Raw genomic sequence first — 21,185 nt, forward strand, 5'->3', positions numbered from 1 at the left:
CTCAGGATCCTGAGGCCCTTAGGGGTCTGGGTGTCTTTCACTTCAAATTTGGCTCAAATTGTCATAGTAGTCTTATTCTTGACATTTGAGATTAACATTTTCTGGAGGCCCCAGTGAAATTCAGGCCGCCCTCCAAAATTCTAAACTTGGACCTTTACTTGGGAGCCTCAGGAGGCATGTGCCTTGAGCTGGTCCAAGGCTCGGGGCTGCCTTCAGTTCAAGGACTATGGGGTAAACTCTCATGCTGACAAAAGCAGCAACCATCTACGAAGTCCTGGTGAGTCATAGTCTGGTTCTGTTTTGTGGAATTCCTATCTGGGACATGCAGGGGTTCGACAGGACCCCAGTATTCTCTCATCCAGGGCAAAAAGCAAGACATCACACTGCCAGCCTGAGGTTCTTGGTCTGGTTTTATGTCCTGTTGGTCTTGTCTTGGCTTTGGCTTCAATTTTACTGTTCTGTTGCCTCCAAACATTCTGTGAAACTGAACGGTCTACATTCCGGGTTGACTGGTCCTCCCAGGGTACTTTTAATTCTCAGATGGCCTGGGCAATGGCTAATGTCACCCTAAGTAAGCCCGGCCACCCAGATCACATAGGATCCAACTGGCCCCTCCGGAAGAAGGGTCTGTATGGTCTGCAATGGGCAAGGTGGCCAAGCCCTGGAGGTCGGCAGATGACCTTGTGGTCTGTGGCAGAGACCAACAAGCCCCCTCTGAAGACTGTTCTGCAGGACTCACAGGAGAAGAATCAATCCCTTCTCCCTCATATAACCATCTTTACCCTCTTCTCCCTGAAGAGCCTAAACTCCAGATCAACGCTTTCCCCAGTCTTAGCTCCTAGAGACTACAGACTATGTTGTATGCAACAGGCCTAGGGCTAAAACTGAATACAAAGGAACTCCAAACCCCCCAGCCTCCTAGATACTTGGATCTTGGGGACTGTTTGACCGCAAAAGAAACTCCCCTGTAGCCTCCAGGAAATTCAATTCTGAAAAATATTGGTACAATAGGCCACCTGCAAACCATAGAAACCACAGAATGTTCCCTTCCAGCACCAACCTATGAGAATAATGGGTACACAGGTATGACATGCCAAAAACATGACTTTGAAAAATTTCTTGCCGGGCGTTGGTGGCACACACCTTTAATCCCAGCACTCAGGAAGCAGAGGCAGGCGGATCACTGTGAGTTCGAGACCAGCCTGGTCTACAAGAGCTAGTTCCAGGGCAGCCTCCAAAGCCACAGAGAAACCCTGCCTCAAAAAAAGAAAAATTTCTTGATTGTTCCCCAAATGTCAACCAATCAGGAGCCCATCCGCTCCCCTCCCCTTCCCTCCCACTGATGTAACCCTGCAACTTTTCCTTTAAAAAACATAGCAGTAGACCAAGAGGACACTTCCTCTGGAGGCTGCTGCATCAGCTTGCTAGACAGGGTCCCTCCTTTGGTAGGATAGAACAATCAATAAACCTTATGCATTTGCATCGGTGAGTCTGTCTCCCTGGTCTCTTTGGGTATCCTAGTGACTTGGGCACAACACTCCCCTCCTCACCCCAATCCCTACCCCCAAGGCCTCACTGCCCCCACATCTGCACCTACCCCACCCCACCCCACCATCTAGTTCTTCCCTACCTCCACCCATCCCCCCACCCCAGCTCTTCCCTACCTCGCCCTGACTTCCCCCTCCCCACACCCCCCAGGGTGCCCCACAAGGCCCTCCTGGCTCCCGGTCTGGTTCTGGAGCACCACCTCCTTCAATCCTTGCTCTCCTATGGTGTTTCCTGACAATCCTTACCCGTACTTTTTATGTTAATTGGTTTAGTTTGGACTTGTGTGGCTAAACTGATGGACAGTATGGGTAATCAAACTAGAAGCCTAACAGCCCTCTAACCTGTGTTAGATAAACTTTGTGCCCTAAAGTTAAGGGAGGTTACGATTGTGCTGTCACCAAGTGTTGCCTCTGAACATTCTGTGAAACTGAATGACCAGAACTGCCCTTTCAGCACTAGCTTCGATTCCTTAGCTTCTCTAATTGATTCCGTCTTTTCCAATCATCTCCCCGTGTGGTACTACTGTCAGCAGCTCTCTGTACCCTCTTCACGACCAAAGAAAGGACATGGATTCTCATGAAAGCAACTGGAGCACTCACTACCTGGAGTAGCTCCAGTGGCTGATGATCAGAGGGCAGAAGTGATTGACCTGGCTCTGCCAAGGAGACCCCAATGGGACTACAACACACAGAGAGGAAGGAGGTTACTCTGTGAACACCACCAACTTCTGTTAGAAGGGATGGAACGGGCAGCCCAGAAGCCCACTGTCCTATCTAAGGTAACAGATGTGGATGCCTGTTGGTGATACACTCCTACAGACCCAGAGGACCTGGCAAATCGCAAGGTGATAACCTGGCTGTTACTCAGTCGGCCCCTGCCATAGGTAGAAAGATACAAAGAATGGATGGGTTTGCAAGAAAGAACAGGTCAGAACTAGTAGAGATACCCAGAAAGTGTTTGACAGTAGAGACAGCAAAGCGCTTTTGATAAGGCAGATGAGGCATACCACTGTGACTGCACAAGCCCCAGTCACCTTCAACTCCGCCCACGTACACCACAGTAAAAAGAGACCTTTGCTGGTCAATGGTGGCACACACCTTTAATCCCAGCACTTGGGAGGCAGATGCAGGGGGATCTCTGTGGGTTTGAGGCCAGCCTGGTCTATAGAGCTGTTTCACAAAGAAACCTGTCTTGAAAAACCAAAAAAAAAAAAAAAAAAAAAAAGAGGAAGAAGCCCTTTACAAATGTCCAATGTACCATCTGAAAAGAAACTGGATCATTGGAAAAATGAATGTTCACACCAGAAACAGGTAGGCCCCCGAAACCCAGGCCAATCCTAGCTATGGAGGATTAGTGAGGCCAAGCCTCCTTTGAACTAGACCCCCCAGGAGCCTATGGTAACCGTCACCATAGGGGGCCAATCTGTAAAATTTATGGTGGACATAGGGGGCTACTCATTTGGTATTACAGGAGACCCTGGGACTCCTGACCAACCAAATAATGGAAGTATAGGGGGCAACAGGAGGTGTGAAACAATACAGATAGACCACTGACTGTTAGTTAACTGGACTGTTAATCTAGGACATGGAACTGTGACTCAATCCTTTATTGTTGTTCCTGAATATCCCTACCCCTTACTGAGCCAGTACCTCTTGACAAGCTCCAGGCAACAATATCATTCTCAGGGGAATCTTCTAGGTTGCATTGGGAGGCCCTGCTTAGGCTTTAACTATAACCTGCTCAATAAGTGAGGACTATCTGCTCCTCAAAGTCCTCCCCATTTCCTGGAAGGGGAATGGAAAAAGTTGTTGATCCAGGAAATTCCTACAGTTTGGGTAGAGGACAAGCCTCCTGGTTTGGCAAAACGTGCTACCATCATGGTGCAACTAACTTCATCAGCCATGCCCATTTCAGTCAGAGGTCAGGGAAGGGATTAAGATTCACATCAGGTGCCTCCTTGAAGCAGGTGTACTGATTCCTTGTCAGTCAGCCTGGGATATCTCCTTGCTGTCTGTCCAGAAACCTGAGACTATAGACCAGTACAAGACTCAAGGGACGTGAACAAGAGGGTGGAATCCATTTACCCAACTCTTCCAAATCCCTATAGTTTGCTCAGTTTATGACCACCAGAGCATAAACTTTATCCTGCATTGGACTTAAAAGATGCATTCTTGGGACTGGTGAGGTGGCTCAGAAGTTAAAAGCACTGGCTGCTCTTCCAGACGAGTTCAATTTCCAGCAACCACATGATGGCTCACAACCATCTGTAATGAGATCTGGTGCCCTCTTCTGGCCTGCAGTCATACATGCAGGCATCATCCAAGGTATGTGACCTGATGCGACCCAAGTTCTTCTCACTACCAGAGATGCAGGTCTCTACACGGATGGCAGCAGCTTCATCTGGGAAGAAACCAACTACGTGGAGGCAGTGGTAGTTACAGGCCAGAAAGAGGTTATTTGTGTACAAGCCTTGCCCAGGGGCACATCTACCCAGAGAGCAGAAATAACTGCTTTGACACAGGCTTTAAGATGGGCTGAAGGGCAAAGGTGAACATCTACACAGACGGTGATATGCTTTTGCCATGGCTCCTGTTCCTGGACAGATATATAAACAGAGGGACTTACTCACATCAGAGGGAAAGACCATCAAAAATAAACATGAAGTTGTCCAGTTGCTTGAGGCCACTTGGCTACCAGCTGAACTGGCCATAATTCACTGGCCAGGACACAAAAAAAGACAAAAGGTTGCCAAAGAGGTTGTTCTCAGGGAATCCCAACCCCAGAATGTCTTAGAACTGTCTGCTGTCTCTCAGCCCCACTCTGCCTAGGTGAAGATGTCCCTAAATATGTTCCAGCAGATATCAAGTTATATTCTGACTTGGGGCTCGAGAGAGCCACACAGATGGTAATCTTGCCTGTAGGAAGAATCTGTGTGCCAAAGGTACTGGGCCCCAAACTGGCTACTGCCTTGCATCACGCCATGCCCTTGTCACCTGAGAGGAGCTCAGAACTCATCTCCCCTCACATCTGGCTACCTGGACACAGAAAAAAACTCCAACATTTCAGGCCACTCCCTGACCTGTGCTTAGGTAAATGCAAAGAAGGACATGCTTCCCCCAGGACAACAGATTCATGGTATAGTACCTAGTGAATTTTGAGGAATGGACGTCACTGAAGTCAAGCCAGGACTTCATGGCTACAAATACCTATTTAATAATGGAAATTATTCCCAGATTTGGCCTCCCCATTTCTATGGGGTCTGACAATGGCCCAGCCTTCACAACCAAGTTACCTCAATTTCTCTCTAAGGCTCTTAACATAAATCAGAAACTTCATTGTCTGTATCAGCCCCAAAGCTCAGAAAAAGTAGAGACGATGAATAGAACTTTAAAGGAGATTTTAGCTAAATATACTTTTTAAAAAAGATTTTTATTATTTATTTATTATGTATACAGTCTTCTGCCTGCATGCAGCTCTCATTGAAGGCGGTTGTGAGCTACCATGTGGTTGCTGGGAATTGAACTCAGGAACTCTGGAAGAAGAGTCAGTCCTCTTAACCGATGAGTGGTCTCTCCAGCCCCGCTAAATATACTCTTGAAACTGGTGGTAACTGGGTTGACCTCATGCCTTAAGCCCTTCTCAGAGTTGGATGTACCCACTGCCGAGAAAGGTTCACTCCATATGAAATTATGTATGGACAGCAACCTCCCATGATCCCTCAGGTACATGCTGGACTGTTATCAGATTGCCCCACTCCAGTCTCTGAGTCCTTAAAAGGATGGCAATTAACGCTGAGTAAGATTCTCCCTTGGGGGTAATAGGGAGGCTGGAGAGATGGCTCAGAGGTTAAGAGCACTAACTGCTCTTCCAGATGTCCTGAGTTCAATTCCCAGCAACCACATGGTGGCTCACAATATCCATAACGAGATCTGGTGCCCTGTTCTGGCGTGCAGACAAACATGGAGGCAGGATGTTGTATTCATAATAAGTAAATAAATAAATCTTTAAAAAAAAAAAAAAGGTTCTCCCTTGGCTGCCCAGCCTTTTGGGTACCACCCACCTGAGCCGCTGCTTATCCCTGAGATGCTGCGTATTGGTCCGAAGCTTCAAACTTAGATGGAAAGGATCTTACACTGTGATTCTCTGGATCACTAGTATTTCTGCCTGGTTTCACCACTCACATCTCAGGAAGGCACCCGAGGAACCCATGGAAGAGGAGCCCAACCCCTGGAGGTGGAAGGTGACTGAAAAAGTTAAAAACCAAACTTTCTAAGGTGTGACTGTCTGACATAACTGTTCTTGCTGTTGAAATTCGTACCATGCTTGTCGTATGGCTAACAGTTTTGTTTTCAACCTATGCAGACGGAACCTAAATGCATCTTGAGACAGGGAAAACAAAGGCTCCCCTATCATAGGAAACAGCCTGACACTGTCCTGCCATGCAAAGGGTTGCCTTTATCCACCAGGGCCCATAGTTTGGACAAAAGAAGGGGAACAAATGGTCTTTAGCCACATGGATGAAGTATCCTTGGGATGGACTAATCTACCTGACCAATCCCAACACAACAGCACAGACTTCAGCATAATCAAATACTCCTTAAAGGGTTTGATAATGGAAATTACAGGTGTGCTAAAATAAGAAGGGGAAGTGGTTCATTAATCCCTTCCATTGAACTTAACATACCCAGAGTCACCCTGTCTTGTAACTAACAATATGGGATATAATAGCTGAGTCCATTTAGCACTAAAAAGCCAACAAGAAAATGCCTTCTGTATCAGAGGAGGTCCCTCTATTCCCAGACTCTTTTTTTTAAAGATTTATTTATTATGTATACAGTGTTCTACCCGCATGTATCCCTGCAGGGCAGAGAGGGCACCAGATCTCATTATAGATGGTTGCGAGCCACCATGTGGTTGCTGGGAATTGAACTCAGGACCTCTGAAAGAGCAGCCAGTGCTCTTAACCTCTGATCCATCTCTCCAGTCCCTATTCCCAGACTCTTAAAAAGAAGATTGCGGGCTGGAGAGATGGCTCAGAGGTTAAGAGCACCGACTGCTCTTCCAAAGGTCCTGAGTTCAATTCCCAGCAACCACATGGTGGCTCACAACCATCCGTTATGAGATCTGGTGCCTGTCTTCTGGTGTGCAGATATACATGGAAGCAGAATGCTGTATACATAATAAATAAAAAAAAGAAAAAAATTGCATGGAACAGGGGTTTCTTATGAAAATTATACAAGGAGAATGGGGACAAAAATGGAACAGGCCCCTACTATAATTTTAAAGGCTGTGACTGATGTCCAGGTGGTAATGTCTCTTCCCTCCACTGTCTATGTTTGTATTGCTCAAACATCCCTTCTGACTGTAATTCCACGTCTCATTATACCCTCCCCTTTGATAATCAATCTCCCTTAGGATGTACTCTTTATCTATGAAAATAGTACTTGCTCTGCTCTCCAGCAGGATAGAGGGGTTTACGTGGGATAGCATATGTTACACCTACTTCACCCGGCCAATCTTTATGATCTGCCGAGTTAATAGCATTACAAGATCTCTTTGTGGATATTGAGATGATTCCGTCCATCTATGGGATCCCACTACAGTTGCTGCTCCCACAGCCTTTCTGTTACCTGCCCCAGGACTTACCGGACTTCAAAGAGAGGTTTCTAAAATAGCCTGTCTAATTTCAGAAACTGCTAATATTACAGCAAAAATATCCACAGGGTCAGCAGGAGATAATCAACAAGTGGGAGAACTGAGAACAACCGTTTTTCAGCACAGCGCTACCATAGATTACCTGTCACTCAGACAGTGCTGGCTGTCAGCAGCTTCCTACAATGTGCTGTCTTAAAATCTCCGGCTTCTCTCATACTATTTGAAAGGTTCAGGCATTATGCTGAACCTGGTGGAACAGGCAGTACCCTGTAAGTCTGCACGCAGGTGCAGAGGACCCCTTTAAAAGACAGACCCCTGCCCCTTTACTCTCTCTGTCCCCGTCCCCCTCCCCCGTCCCCCCGTCCCCCCCCCCCCGCTCTGTTTCCTCTCAGCTTCCTTTCTACTCTCTCTCTCACCTATGCGCTCTCTCTATGGCGACAGGCCATGGCGGTCAGCCATTACCCTGTTCTTCTTCTCTTAGTCTCCCCATTCTGCCGGGCCTTATAATAAACTTATAGTCAATATGTCTCATGTCTAAGCATTTCTCTTCTCTTCTTTTTAAACAAAAGAATAACACTATTGACAACCAAACTGGTGACCTAAGTAAAGAAACAGACAGAGTCTCTCAAATAAACTTGGCCTGGCCAATATGGCTAAGATGGTTCTCCCCCTTCACTGGCCCTGTAATATTACTTCTACTTTTTATCTCTTTTTTTTTTTTTTGGCTTTTTGTTTGTTTTTTCGATTTTGGGGTGGAGGGAGGTTTTTGAGACAGGGTTTCTCTGTGCTTTGGAGCCTTTCTTGTCTTGTAGACCAGGCTGGCCTTGAACTCACAGAGATCCACCTACCTCTGCTTCCCGAGTGCTGGGATTAAAGGTGTGCACCACCAACGCCCAACTTCTACTTGTTATACTTGTTATCATAATCTGGCCCTGTGCCCTCCAGTGTGTCACTAACTTGATCACTTGTCAGATAAACAATGTTAGAATCACTGCTGCTTGAGAATATTATTAAGACAACCCCCATCATGGACTTGACAGGGAAACACAAGTCAAGGGGGAACGAGGAACCGGTCTGACTCCATTATGCAGTTTTTTAAAAAAATAAGTTTCTGCAGGGCAAGAAAGCCTGTCTGGAAAATCCAAAAAGAATAAAAAATAAATAAGTTTCTATTTACTGTGAGAGTTGAGCTGCTCTCTGTTTTTTGGAATCTGACCTTGATTTGTTTTTGAGAATACCCTGGCTCTCCTTGACCCCTCCCTGACACCTCCCTAATCACATGATGGGTGACCTCATGACTTTTTAAGTTTTTTTTTTTTTTGTATTTTCTTATTGTCCCATTCTCTCCCTTCTGTAAAACTACTTGTGATTTTACTTCTTAAAAGAGGTCCAAGAGGTGGATTCGGGGCTGCTCTCTTTAACCTGATTTAGCAGGCAGTCACTGGCCAGCTCTTGAGTGAATCCCAATAAAAACAAGGCAGACAAGCTTGCTCCAAATTTGGATCAAATTGTGGTAGTGATTAACAGTATGAGGAAGTTGGGAGCCAGATATATTGTGTCTGGGGAAGGAGGCTGGAGAGCCTGTTTTTCTAGGTCAGAGGAAGAGGTGCTGATCTTATGGGTCTCAGGAACAGGGTTAGAGTCAACGTGATGGGGGCGGGCTGGGGCCAGGACCCTGAGTCTGAAGGAGGAGTGTCAGGGTGGGGACCCCAGCGTTTGAGAAAGAGAAGCTAGGACTCAACCTCCAGGTCTGAGGCAGGTTCGCAGGTGTGTGGCCCTCCCGGGAACACCCCTCCAGGGCCAGCCTACAAGGACCCAGCCTGTCTGGTTCCATCCCACTGCTTTCCTGGACTTTGGAGGTCGAAAGAGGCCGGGAGGGCGAGGGCGTGGGAGACAAGACAAGTCACCTGGGAATGGCAGCTGTAAACCGATACTCCGGGAAAGTGGTGGTGGTGACCGGGGGTGGTCGAGGCATTGGGGCTGGGATCGTCAGAGCCTTCGGTGAGTCAGGGTCTTCCTGCCCGATGTCTGAATGTGGGAAAGGGTGGGGTGGGGTGACAGATTCACGGAGTGGGAGGGAGAGACCTGGTTTCACTCTTTTTAAAATGATTTATTCATTCCTTAGTGATTTGTCTATTCTTATTTTTTTTTCTGTGCATTGTTTTGCGTTTGTGTGAGGGTGTTGGATCGCCTGGAACTGGAGTTACAGTTGTGAGCGTGTGGGTGCTGGGAATTGAACCCGAGTCCTCTGGAAGAGCAGCCAGTGCTCTTCGCCACTTAGCCATCTCTGCGGCCCTCAGTCTCATTCTTACATGAGGCGGTTTGGACTGTTGGGTAAGCTGGTGTAGTGATGGCTTCTGCTGGTGCCGATAAGACTTTTATGAAGAGTTCTTTGCCTGGCCAGGAGGCAGAGGCAGGTGGATCTTTGAGTTGGAGGCCCGCCTGGTCTACACAGAGAGTTCCCGGACAGGCAGGGCTGCACAGAGAAACCCTCTCGAAAAGCCAAAAAGAGTTCTTCCCTTGATGGGTCCCTAGCTACAAACGATAGCTTTGAGGAATGTTAGGTTTGGGATTTTTCTGGAACCTAGGATGGCGGTGGAGCAGAGGAAGGGAAATTCTGCCCTTTGAGAGGCCTGTCCCGAGGCAGTCACGAGAGCTGCCGAGAGCCAGGTGCTCTCCGTGTCACAAGAGGCAGCAGAGGCTCGCCCCGAGTCTGCAGGGTCCATAACTCACTCTCTCTCTCTCTCTCTCTCTCTCTCTCTCTCTCTCTCTCTCTCTCTCTCTCTCTCTCTCTCTCTCTCTCTCTCTCTCCTCTCTCTGTTGGCAGTGGACAGTGGGGCTCAAGTTGTTTTCTGCGACAAGGATGGTAAGTCAGTCCTCAACTATGCCTTCCTTCCGTCATCGCAGGGATCCAAGGCCAGCCCTGCTCCCTCAGACCCCAGACTCAGGAGTCCAAGCTCCTCCCCAGACTCTGATCCAAGCCTCAGCTCCCTCCCTCAGACCCGAGTCTTTCTCTTGCAGAGGTGAGGGGCCGGGCTCTGGAGCAGGAACTCTTGGGCACTGTCTTCGTCCCCTGTGATGTGACTCAGGAAGGAGATTTGCAGGTGGGCGTTCCCAGTGCACTCCCCCTTCTCCGTGCCCTGGGTCAGCTCAGTGAGCACAGTCCATCTGCCCCTTCTCGCTCCATTCTTTAGATCAAGCAGAACTTGAAATCCACACCCTCTGTTGTCATTTCTGATTCCCCTGCGCTCAGAATCAGTTCTGTGTCCCCAGGTCTGTCCCCAGTCTGTGCCCTGTCTCTGTGTCCCTGCCTCTGCCTGTCTGCTCCCCGCCCCCTCTGGATCTATCGTCGCTTCTTCCCGGACTCAGTCTTCTGCCCTCGCATTCATCTTCTATGGCGGTGCTGGTCACTTGACACAAGCTAGAGTCACTTGGGAAGAGGGGACTCAACAGAGAATATGGCCCCACCAAACGGGCTGTGGTGCATTTTCTTAATTAGTAGTTGATGTGGGAGGGCCCAGCCCCCAGCCCCCAGCCCCCTGGGGGTTGTGACATCACATAGCGGCAGAAAGGGGGCTGAACAAGCCACAGGGAGCAAGCCATGAGCAGTGTTCCTCCATGGTCTCTGCTTCAGTTCCTGTGCTGACTCCCCTCAGTGATGGCGTGTAACCTGAGAGTTGTAAGCAGAAATAAACCCTTTCCTCGCCAGATTGCTTTCGCTCCTGGTGTTGGGTCACAGCCATAAACCCTAACTATGACAAATAGCAACGTGGGTGCTTAGGTCTCTGGTCTGGGCCCCCAGCTTCCTGCCTTCTCTCCTCTTTCTAGACCTGCGCTGTGACCCTGAGCCTCTCCTCCCTCCCCCTACCTTGTCTTCCACAACTGAGCCTGTCCTTGCTTTGGCTTTTCCAAGGCTGCCACCTCACTGCTCATCACCTGCTGTTTGTTCTCTCCTCAGGCTCTGATTTCTGAGACCCTCTCTCGATTTGGCCACCTGGATTGTGTGGTGAATAATGCTGGCTACCGTAAGTTGTGTGGCTTGGGGCCTAGTGTCCCCTGATGTCAACTTACAACCTATTCCCTATTCCTTCCCCTTAGAGATGATTACATTTATCTGCACACCGGCATACAGTACTTGTGTGGTGTTCAGAGTACAACTGGAGGGGATTAGCTTTCTCCTTGTACCATGTGGGGTTGCGCTCAGGTTCTCAGGCTTGGTGGCAAGTGCCTTTACATTTGAGGCATCTCAACCCTTCCTCTGAACCTCAGTTTACTCCCTTCTCAGGCCACAGCCTTCGTGGTGTGTGTGTGTGTGTGTGTGTGTGTGTGTGTGTGTGTGCACGTGCACGTGCACGTGCACGTATTTTTATTTGCATGTATGTCTGTTCACCACTTACATATTTGGTGCCCACAGAGGCCAGAAGAAGCAGTTGGATCCCCTGGAACTGGAGTTACAGACAGTTGTGAGCTGCCATGTGGGTGCTGGGAATTGAACCTGGGTCCTCTGGAAGAGCAGCCTGAGCGTGCTCATAACTGCAGTCATCTCTCCATCCTCCCCCATCCTAATACATAGCTCTAGCCTGAGCTTCTTTCCTAGGCTATGTGCTCCCCATCTCCGTGACTCAGTTTCCATCTTTGAAATAAGAATTATCACAGCTGCAGGGTGGTGGTGGCACATGCCTTTAGTCCAGCACTAGGGAGGCAGAGTGGATCTCTCTCTGTCTCTGTGAGTTCGAGACCTTAGCTTCTAAAGGGAATAGGTCCAGAAACAGAGTCTCGGAGAAAAAAAGAAAAAAAAAAAAAAAAAAGAATCACCTTTTTCATTGGGGGTGCTGTAGTCTCTAAAGGAAGTCACACTTTGGGTAGCTCCTACTTTGCTGAAGGCCCAGGATCTTGCTGGTGATAAGGACATCCAGGCACACTTCATCAGACTCTGGGTGGTGTGGCACTCTGGAAGGTTTCCATTAGCCCAACAGGTGCACTTTAAGACAATGTGTCTCCTAGGGGCCTGGAGATGACTCAGAGGTTAAGAACACTGGCTGCTCTTCTGAGTTCAATTCCCAGCAACTGTATGGTGGCTCACAACCATCTGTAATGAGATCCTGTGCCCTCTTCTGGTGTGCAGGCATATATGCAGGCAAAACACCGTATACATAATAAATCTAAAAAAAAATAAAATAAAAAGACAATATGTCCCCATAGAAACTAAGGCTCAGAGAGCACCCAGGCCTTCCAGAGTCCCCTCAAAGATGGAGGTGCAGAGGATTGTCCCCTGGCCAGGGAGGCTCTCCTTGTCTTAGCCTCTTTTTTCTTCATTCACATCTTGGTAGGGATTCAGACTTGCAGGGACCTCATTGTCATCTGTGTCCTTCTTTTTTTAGGCTGATGTTTATTCAACACAGGCCACGTAACCAAACACTGTTGTGGGGAGTGCAGGGAAATTGATACTCCATATCGAGGAGAGGAGATATGAGTGATTTGGTCCTGGGATGGCAGGTGTAGGCCAGCATGTCTGCTCTGCAGAGACTGCCATGGCATTCACCGCCTGCAGTCTCCTTCCTTGCCTTGTAGCCTAGCTCTTTGCCTCTCATCTGTGCCATCACCCCTCTCCTGCCTCCTGCCTCCTACCCTCCTGGCCTGGCCTCATGTCTCCTTCTCATTAGACCCACCTGCACAGGCACCTGAGGAGACTTCTGCCCAGGACTTTCGCCAGCTGCTGGAGTTGAACCTCCTGAGCACATACAACTTAACCAAGGTGAGACAGGAACAATTGCAATTGGTACTCGTCTCTCATTTTGTCATGAGCACATTGCTTTGTGCCCCTTGGCTTCCTGTCCTTATTCTGTAACAGCAGGTCTTACTTAACCTGTGGGTTGCAACCCCTTTGGCAGTCAGATGACCCTTTCCCAGGGGTCTCCTAGACCATCAGAAAACATATCTACATTAAGATTCATAACAGTAGTAAAATTACAGTTATGAAGTAGCAACAAAATAATTTTATGGATGGGGTCACCAAAAAATTTAATGTATTAAAAGGTCCAGCATTAGGAAGGTTGAGAACCACTGCCGTAGGAGGATCTTGTTCTATGTAGAAAATGAAGGCCAGATCCGCATCCACCTGGGCAGCTACAGACACCTCAGAACCTTCCAGAACCTTCCAGGGCTGCATGGAGGTGGCAGAAGAGGATGCTAAGAACTCAGGAGGTAGGGTTGGGGCTCAGACAGTAGAATATTTGCACAACGTAGCTCCAGCTTGGATCCCCAGGACCACCTGAAACAAGCATGGTGGTGCAATGCAACCTGTGATCTTAGCACTCAGGAGGTGGAGGCAGGAGGATCAGGAGTTCAAGGCCAATCTTGGCTACAGAGTGAGATTCTGCCCCAAAAAACAAACCAGGAAGGAAAGGGTGGGGTGCTCATGGTGTAGGGAAGGGCCCGTGAAGGGTCACTAAGAACATTTGCTGCTGTTAATGGTGGAGAGAGAGGCCTTAGGTGGAGATGGGTGTAAAGGTCACGCTGGCAAGTCCCGTCTATTTCAGATGCAATAGAGAGCCATGGAACATGGTTGAGCAAGAAAGTGATGTGAGCTTCCTAATCATTCTAGAATGTTCCATGTTAAACTCACTGATCAGCCTGCAGCACTGATCTCTCCCTAGAAGTTCATCCCACAAGGACAGACATCTTCTCTCTCTTTTGTTTCTATGAGCAGTAGGAGTCATGAAGCTGGGCAAGGCAATGTATGCCTTTAATCAGGAGGAAGAGGCAGGCAAGTCTCTTGAATTCGAGGCCAACCTAGTCTATATAGTGAGTTCTAGGACAGCCAGGGCCTTGTCTCAGAAAAACAACAAGAAGAAGTGGAGGGCGTGGGAAGGATTTTGCTCCCAAGAATACTATGCAGCCAGCCACACTTGCTGTTCCTGGCTCATTTGAGAGAAAAGAGCCAGGTGCCCACTCAGGGTGGTCTCATTACAGAAGAGATATTGTAATATCAGCTACAGACCTGGAGAACAGATGATAACCCAGGACAGTCACCAGGGTCCCCTCATCCTAGGCAAGCTGAGATGGTCACTGTGTGAACTGTGTGGCTTTCTCAGAGTGAAGCAGCCGAGACGGAGGGTGTGAAGGTTGCAGCACCCAGGGTACATGTGAAGACAACACAGAGGGGTGGAGGCTGCATTTGGAGAGCCGTGGGGTATTGGGTGAGCCAAGGATCCTTTTAGGTTCCTATTCTAGGAGGTTGAGGGATGGCGCTGTTTTGTTCTCAGTCATATTTAGTGGTAAGGACAGGCTGTGTCTGCTCAGCTCCAGTGCCCACATCAACGAAAAGACTGTGTTTACCTAGGGTCACAAGAGACAGCACGCCTGTGGAGGAGTGGCCAGGGTTTGGGAAAACAGAGAGAGAGAGAGAGAGAGAGAGAGAGAGAGAGAGAGAGAGAGAGAGAGAGAGAGAGAGCTGGGAGGAGGAGGGAAGAGAAAAAGGGAGAGAGAGAACGAGAAAAGACACAGAAATCCACCCCCAGAGGCCTCTGGCACACCATAGACACACCATCGCTGTTCCTCTGCCCACTGAGATCCACTAAGAATGTGGGGCAAAGGTCTCAGTCCCTCACCTCAGGGGTTGGTAGCCTCTCTGAAGGGACCAGGTGCAGGTGGCTGATCTGTCTGTCTCCACAGCTTGCCCTCCCCCACCTGCGGAAGCGCAGAGGCAACATTATCAACATCTCCAGCCTGGTGGGAACCATTGGCCAGTCCCAGGCGGTTACCTATGTGGCCACCAAGGTAGGCCAGCCTCTCCTCCCTAGTGCTCCTTCTTTGGGCCTCGGTTTTGGCCTGTAACCTCTCTCTCCTTTTTCCTTCTTTTTAGTGTGTATATATGTATGTATGTATGAGTGTGTGTGTGTACATATGTGTGTTGTGTGTACATATGTGTGTTGTGTGTGTATGTGTGGTGGTGTGTATAGGTATGTACATGTATGTGTGTGTGTGTGTGTGAGTGTGTGTGTATAAATGTGTGTGTGTAAGAGAGAGAGATTGTGTGTATATTTGTGTGGTGGACAGAGGACAACTTGCAGGAGTCTTCTCTCTCCTAGCACTTAGGTCTCAGGATTGAAATCAGGAACCTTGGGCCCAGGACCAAATGCCCTTATCTTCTGAGCCATCTCACCAGCTAATTTTATTTATTTTATTTTATAATTTCTTGAGACATGGTCTTATTATATAGTTCTGGTTGGCCTGTAACCTGCTCTGTATTCTAGGCTGGCCTAGAAATCAGAGATTCTCCCGCCTCTGCCTCTTGAGTGCTGAGATTAAAAGTGTGCGCTGCCGCTACACCTGATTTGTTTTTTTTGGTTTTGGTTTTGGTTTTTCAAGACAGGGTTTCTCTGTGTAGCTTTGGAGCCTATCCTGGCACTCGCTCTGGAGACCAGGCTGGCCTCGAACTCATAGATATCCGCCTGCCTCTGCCTTCCGAGTGCTGGGACTAAAGGCATGCACCACCAACACCTGGCCACTTGTTATTTTTTTTAAAGAGTAATTTTTGGTGTGCTAGACAGATGGTTCAGCAGTTAAGAGTGCTTGCTGCTTTTCAAGAGGACCAGAATTTGGTTCCAAACACCCACACTTGAAGGTTCGGAGCTGTAACTTCAGCCCCAAGGCATCCAGTGACCTCTTCTGACCTCCAAGAGCACTTGCATATCCATGGCCTCATGCGCGCGCGCGCACACACACACACACACACACACACACACACACACACACACGTATACATTTAAAAGGTAATGTTTATACTTCTTGAACAATTTCATACATACATACAATCTATCTTCATCACCATACTCACCCCACCTCCCCTCTCCCAATTGCCTGACATCCTCTTTCTTTTCTCTCTCCTCCATCTCTAACCCCTTCCTTCCTTCCTTCCTTCCTTCCTTCCTTCCTTCCTTCTTTCCCTCCTTCCTTCCTTTCTTTCTTCCCCTCATTTTTAAATGACCCACTGAGTGCATCCACCTACCAGTGGACAATCTACCAGTGACCACACCCTCATCCTCAGTAGCCTTCAGTTGCCAATATTCTTCAGTAAGGTTCGGGTCCTTATGAGCCCCCCCAATCCATGCTTCAATGCTAACAACTGCTTCACTTGTGTGAGTCTTCTGCAGGTAAGTTGCAGTCAGTTCATGATATCAAGGGCCATGGAATGACCAGAAGACAGCATTTTACAGGACTGCTCTCTGCCCCCCAGATCTTACTCATTCATGTTGTCCCCTGAGCCATAGCATGGGGTTGCTGTGTAGCTGTCTCAGCTAGGGCTGAGCACTCAGCAGTCACTGATTCTCAGCACATCAGTCTCTGCATTAACTATCCACACTGCAAACAGGGGCTTCTCACTGGGCATGGCAGAGCTCACGCTCAATCCAGCACTCAGGAGGCAGCAGCATGTAGTGAGTCTTTCTCTGTCTGGCCAGCCAGCTCCCAAATAATGACACGGAGACTTCTTTTAATTATGAGAGCTTGGCTTTCACCTAAGCTTGTTTTTAACTAGCTCTTATAACTTGAATTAACCCATTTCCACATTCTGTCACTTACTGCCCATCTTGCTTCTCCTGTGTCTCCTGGCATCTCTTGTGCACCTATTCTCATCTCCTACTTCCTCTCTCTCTCTGCCTGGAAGTCCTACCTAGACCTCCTGCCTAGCTATTGGTCCTTCAGTTCTTTACTAAACCAATCACAGCAATACACATTTCACACAGTGTGTAATATCCCACAATATTTCCCCCTTTCGTCTAAATAAAAAGGAAAGGTTTTAACCCTAACATAGTAAAAACTATATACAATAAGAACAACTATCAAATAAGAATTACATTCACAATGTTTAGTCCATTTGTATTTGGCAAATTTGGAAAAAAAATACTGTATTATCTATCTTAGTGGGTCCAAACTTTTATGCTAAAACCATTTTCTGTCATAATTTGTATTACTATCCTAAAATATCTTTTCACATCTAAAAACATCTTCTTAAATAAACAACTTAAACTTTTTTGTCTCTCAATTATATAAACTTTATTTCCCTACCTATTGGCTGTTCAGCTCTATTAAACCAGTCACAGCAATACACCTTCACACAGTGTACAAATAACCCACAACAGAAGCAGGCAGATCTCTGCGAGTTGGAGGCCAGCCTAGTCTACAATAGACTATAGTGAAACCCTGCCTCAAACATTCACAACAATAAAGGAGGAAGAGCTTTTCTGACTGAGGCAGAACTGTCGGAGGCCTGAGGCCTGGGACCTCCTGAACCATGGACTTCTGACCAGGTTTACAGTATTAGGCATGAATTCTCTCCTGTAGAACTGTCTTCTTATATAAACAGAAAGCAGATACCCCCATAACATTGATGCACTATTGCACCTGCCTGGCAGGTCAGTATTGCAGCGTACAAGGTTCACTTGTAGATAAATCTATTGATGACTTATCTCTCCCAGTGACCTGAATAACATTTTCTGTGACCATGGAACTTATCCAGCAAGGAGGAAGGTTTCAGGCCAGTTCTAGCTTGATTTCTCTGTATCCTGCATCCAAAGTATGTTGTATCTTCAGCAGTAAGGTCACTAAAAACATGTAATATTATTTATCTTTAAGTGTAGGGGTGTTTTGCCTGCATGTAGGTATATGCATGGGTATCTTTCTGATCCATGTTGAGTTTAGGTCAGAGGACAACATAGAGCAGTTAGCTCTCCTCCACTGTGTGTGTCCCAGGGATCGAACTCAGGTTGTCAGCCAGTGTCTTTATTGCTGAGCCCTCTTGCAAGGCCCCTCTTGTTTTTGTCTAAGCCACAGTCTCACCCTGAAGCCTGGGTTGGTATTGAATTCATGGCAATCCAACTGTCTCAGTCTCCCAAGTTCCCATAGGTGTCAAAACCCAGGAATGTCCCACACTACCTCCCTCATTTAGTCCCAAGTTACAGCAACCTGTAACAAATTGGCCTGCACAGAGCCCATGCACAGGGAATGTCTGCAAGAGGGCTGAGACTAATCTCACTGATGCTAAAGCTCCCGACCCCCCAAGAAGAGTTTGGGAAGGACTCCATCCTCAGACCCAACCCTCCCTGGTCTCTGCCTCTGCAGGGTGCAGTAACAGCTATGACAAAAGCTTTGGCCTTGGATGAGAGCCGATATGGTGTCCGTGTCAACTGGTGAGCGGATCAGAGAAGCTGGGGGCAGTTGGGGTTGCCAAGACAGAAGTAGCATATGCTTCTCCCATCCCTTCTCCCCTTACCTAGCATCTCCCCAGGGAACATCTGGACTCCACTGTGGGAAGAGCTGGCAGCCTCAACTTCAGACCCCAGTGCCACCATCCTAGAAGGCACCCTAGCCCAGGTAGGCATGGTTAGGAGCTGGGAGGGACGGAGTTAGCTGGGGGTAGAGTGTGGATCAGGTCAGGGTCTTTCTTCTCTCCTCTCCTCCTCTTCAGAGCTTCATATAATCCAGACTGGCTTGGACCTTGATATGTACCTGGGGACATCCTCGAACTTCTGATTTTCTTGCTTCCATTTCCTGAGTGCCGGAGTCACAAGCATGTGCCATTCTTTGTGTGTGTTCACGGGCATGCACTTGTGTGAACTCTCTAGCCCAGGCTGGTCTTGAACCCAGGGCAAACCTCTTGCCTAGACCTCTCTTGCTGAGATGACAAATGTGAACCAACATACCTAAGAGGGCTACTCTTAATTTTCTTTCTCCCTTCTCTCCCCAGCCCCTGGGCCGCATGGGCCAGCCAGCTGAGGTGGGGGCTGCAGCAGTGTTCCTGGCCTCTGAAGCCACCTTCTGTACAGGGCTTGAGCTTCTTGTGACAGGGGGTGCAGAACTGGGGTATGGATGCAAGGCTAGTAGGAGCAGTCTTGTAGAAGCCCCCATTCTCCCACCCTAATTTCCACTAAGTTATGTCCTACCCATTCCTCTTTCTCTTCCGCGTGTGTGTGTGTGTGTGTGTGTGTGTGTGTGTGTGTGTGTGTGTGTGTGAGTGTGTGTGTGTGTGTGTGTGTGTGGTGTGTGTGTGTGTGTGTGTGTGTGTGTGTGTGTGTGTGTGTGTGTGTGTGTGTGTGTGTGTGTGTGTGTGTGAGTGTGTGTGTGTGTGTGTGTGTGTGTGTGTGTGTGTGTGTTATTGGAGATTAAACCTAGGACCTCTTTTGTGCTAGCCAGGGAGGGGCCTTACCACTGAGCCACACCCCAGTGCCTCAGTCAGTTCACAAGGAAACTCAGGAGAAATGGCTAACTGTGATGTCTATTAGCATACCAAAGCTCAGGCTGGCAGCCGGGTTTACACGGCACCTGTGGCTCTGCTGTTTTCACCCTTGTCCCTAACTTAACCCTCTCCAGCCTTGGGATTTAGCTTCCATCCTCCAGCTTCTTGTTTCCATACAAACCTGGCATTTCAGACAGGTGCTCTCTTGGTCCCCTTGCCCTCTCTCCTCTTCTCTTGCCCCACTCCCCCACCCCCATGGCCCAGTTCAGCCTGGGCTCTTCCAGATGTCTCTGGCTGTATTCTCCTTCATATATACAATAAAACCTTCTCCTCAACTATACCTTGGTGTGGTCAAGTCATCGTTTCATTCATTAACCATGACCCCAGCCCCTCACTGGGGAATCTAGGCAGGGGCTCTACAACTGAGCCAAACCCCTGCCTGTCACTAGGGTGTTCTAAGCAAAGGGCTCTGCCACTGACCTACAAGCATTTCCCTCATCTAGCATTTCCCACCCCAAATTCCAACCCGTACCACCTACCTCCCAGGGGCTACTCAAACACCTTACCCATACCATTCGTCCTGCGCTCATAAAAACAACTTGTATCCAGAAAGGAAATACCATATTTATTTCCTGTTCTTTACACAAGTCTGTCCACACTAGCATTGTCTCCTTCCCAGCTACCTTTAGAACCACGTGGGTGTTCCTGACTTCAAAGTCAGGAACTACAACTCCTGGAGACCTTGCAGCAGGATCGAGAGGTGATAATTTCTGTCACCAGGGAGCGCAGTTCTGCTTCACCTGGGTGCTAATTAAAAGGCCCGCTGGGGAAAATAAATTAAGTGGTAATTGGCAGATAATGAAGGAGGCACAAAGCGCCTGCTTTTATTCTTGGCCCTTAGCGGGAGGAGTTTTGCGCTCTTTGCCAATGCGATAGTGAGGTGTCTGGAGGAAGAATCTTGGGTGCTGAGGTGGCGTGGAATTGAGACATGTGGGTCAGAGGGAGGAGGCTGGGACTCGCATTGCTGGATTTGGGGCTGAAGGACACTGTGGGGGTGCTCTGGGGAAAGAACATGCTCTGGACACTCCCCAGGTTGTGCGCCTGACGCAGCAAGCAGCTTCCCCACACCCCAGGTAAGGGGGTGGAGCTGCAAGGCTGCTATGGATTGGCCAAGGCAGGGGTGTGCGGCAATCGCTGATTGGCTGTGGCGGGGGCGGTTGCTGGTGTGGGTTCCGCTCGGCAGTTTGGTGATGGTAGGGGAGGAGGGAGGGTTTAGCAGTAGAAAGCGGGAGATTGGGGGAGGCGGGAGGGTGGCCTAGGCAAGGTCTGTGGGGGAGGGTGTATGGTTTGGTTACTGTGGCCGGGAGCAGTATTACGAACAGTATTCTGCATCGGGATTTGGGAGTAATTGTAGCCGTAGAGTCTGAGAACCTGCTGCAGAATTGCATAGGCACAGGGACTTAACCCGTGCAGCGTGTGTGTGTGTGTGTGTGTGTGTGTGTGTGTGTGTGTGTGTGTGTGTGTGTGTGTGCGCGTGTGTGTGTGTGTGTGTGTGTGTGCGCGCGCGCGCGTGTGTCTGCGGCTTGGGAAAAACCTGTGGCACAGTGACCAAGAAGCACAATATGGAAGGACACTGCCACAGGTTTAAACTGCAGGGTGCAGCTGGGCTAGACAACACTGTAATCCCTCTACTTGTGAAGTTGAGGCAGGAGGATGGTAAACTTGGAGCCTGCCTAGAGTACAGAGT

At 48.5% G+C, this 21,185-nt stretch overlaps 1 protein-coding gene across 1 annotated transcript; it reads left to right on the forward strand.

Annotated features, from left to right (window-relative positions):
• The first annotated feature begins 9,116 nt into the window (after window positions 1-9,116).
• Window positions 9,117-19,123, forward strand: Hsd17b14 (hydroxysteroid 17-beta dehydrogenase 14). The gene is made up of 9 exons (XM_027420613.2): window positions 9,117-9,204; window positions 10,031-10,069; window positions 10,225-10,307; window positions 11,162-11,228; window positions 12,867-12,958; window positions 14,878-14,982; window positions 18,325-18,392; window positions 18,480-18,576; window positions 18,950-19,123. Exons 1-9 carry the CDS (start codon window positions 9,117-9,119, stop codon window positions 19,121-19,123), a joined length of 813 nt encoding a protein of 270 aa, XP_027276414.1.
• Window positions 19,124-21,185: the final 2,062 nt, after the last annotated feature.

The sequence above is a fragment of the Cricetulus griseus genome, chromosome 6, assembly GCF_003668045.3.
Source record: "Cricetulus griseus strain 17A/GY chromosome 6, alternate assembly CriGri-PICRH-1.0, whole genome shotgun sequence".
Classification (NCBI taxonomy): domain Eukaryota; kingdom Metazoa; phylum Chordata; class Mammalia; order Rodentia; family Cricetidae; genus Cricetulus; species Cricetulus griseus.

Excerpts from the sequence above, each read along its gene's own strand:
- Hsd17b14 (XM_027420613.2), top strand. The coding sequence starts at position 9,117 with ATGGCAGCTGTAAACCGATACTCCGGGAAAGTGGTGGTGGTGACCGGG. Across the intron at positions 14,983-18,324 it reads TTACCTATGTGGCCACCAAG|GGTGCAGTAACAGCTATGAC; the intron begins GTAGGCCAGCCT and ends CTGCCTCTGCAG. Across the intron at positions 18,393-18,479 it reads TATGGTGTCCGTGTCAACTG|CATCTCCCCAGGGAACATCT; the intron begins GTGAGCGGATCA and ends CCCCTTACCTAG.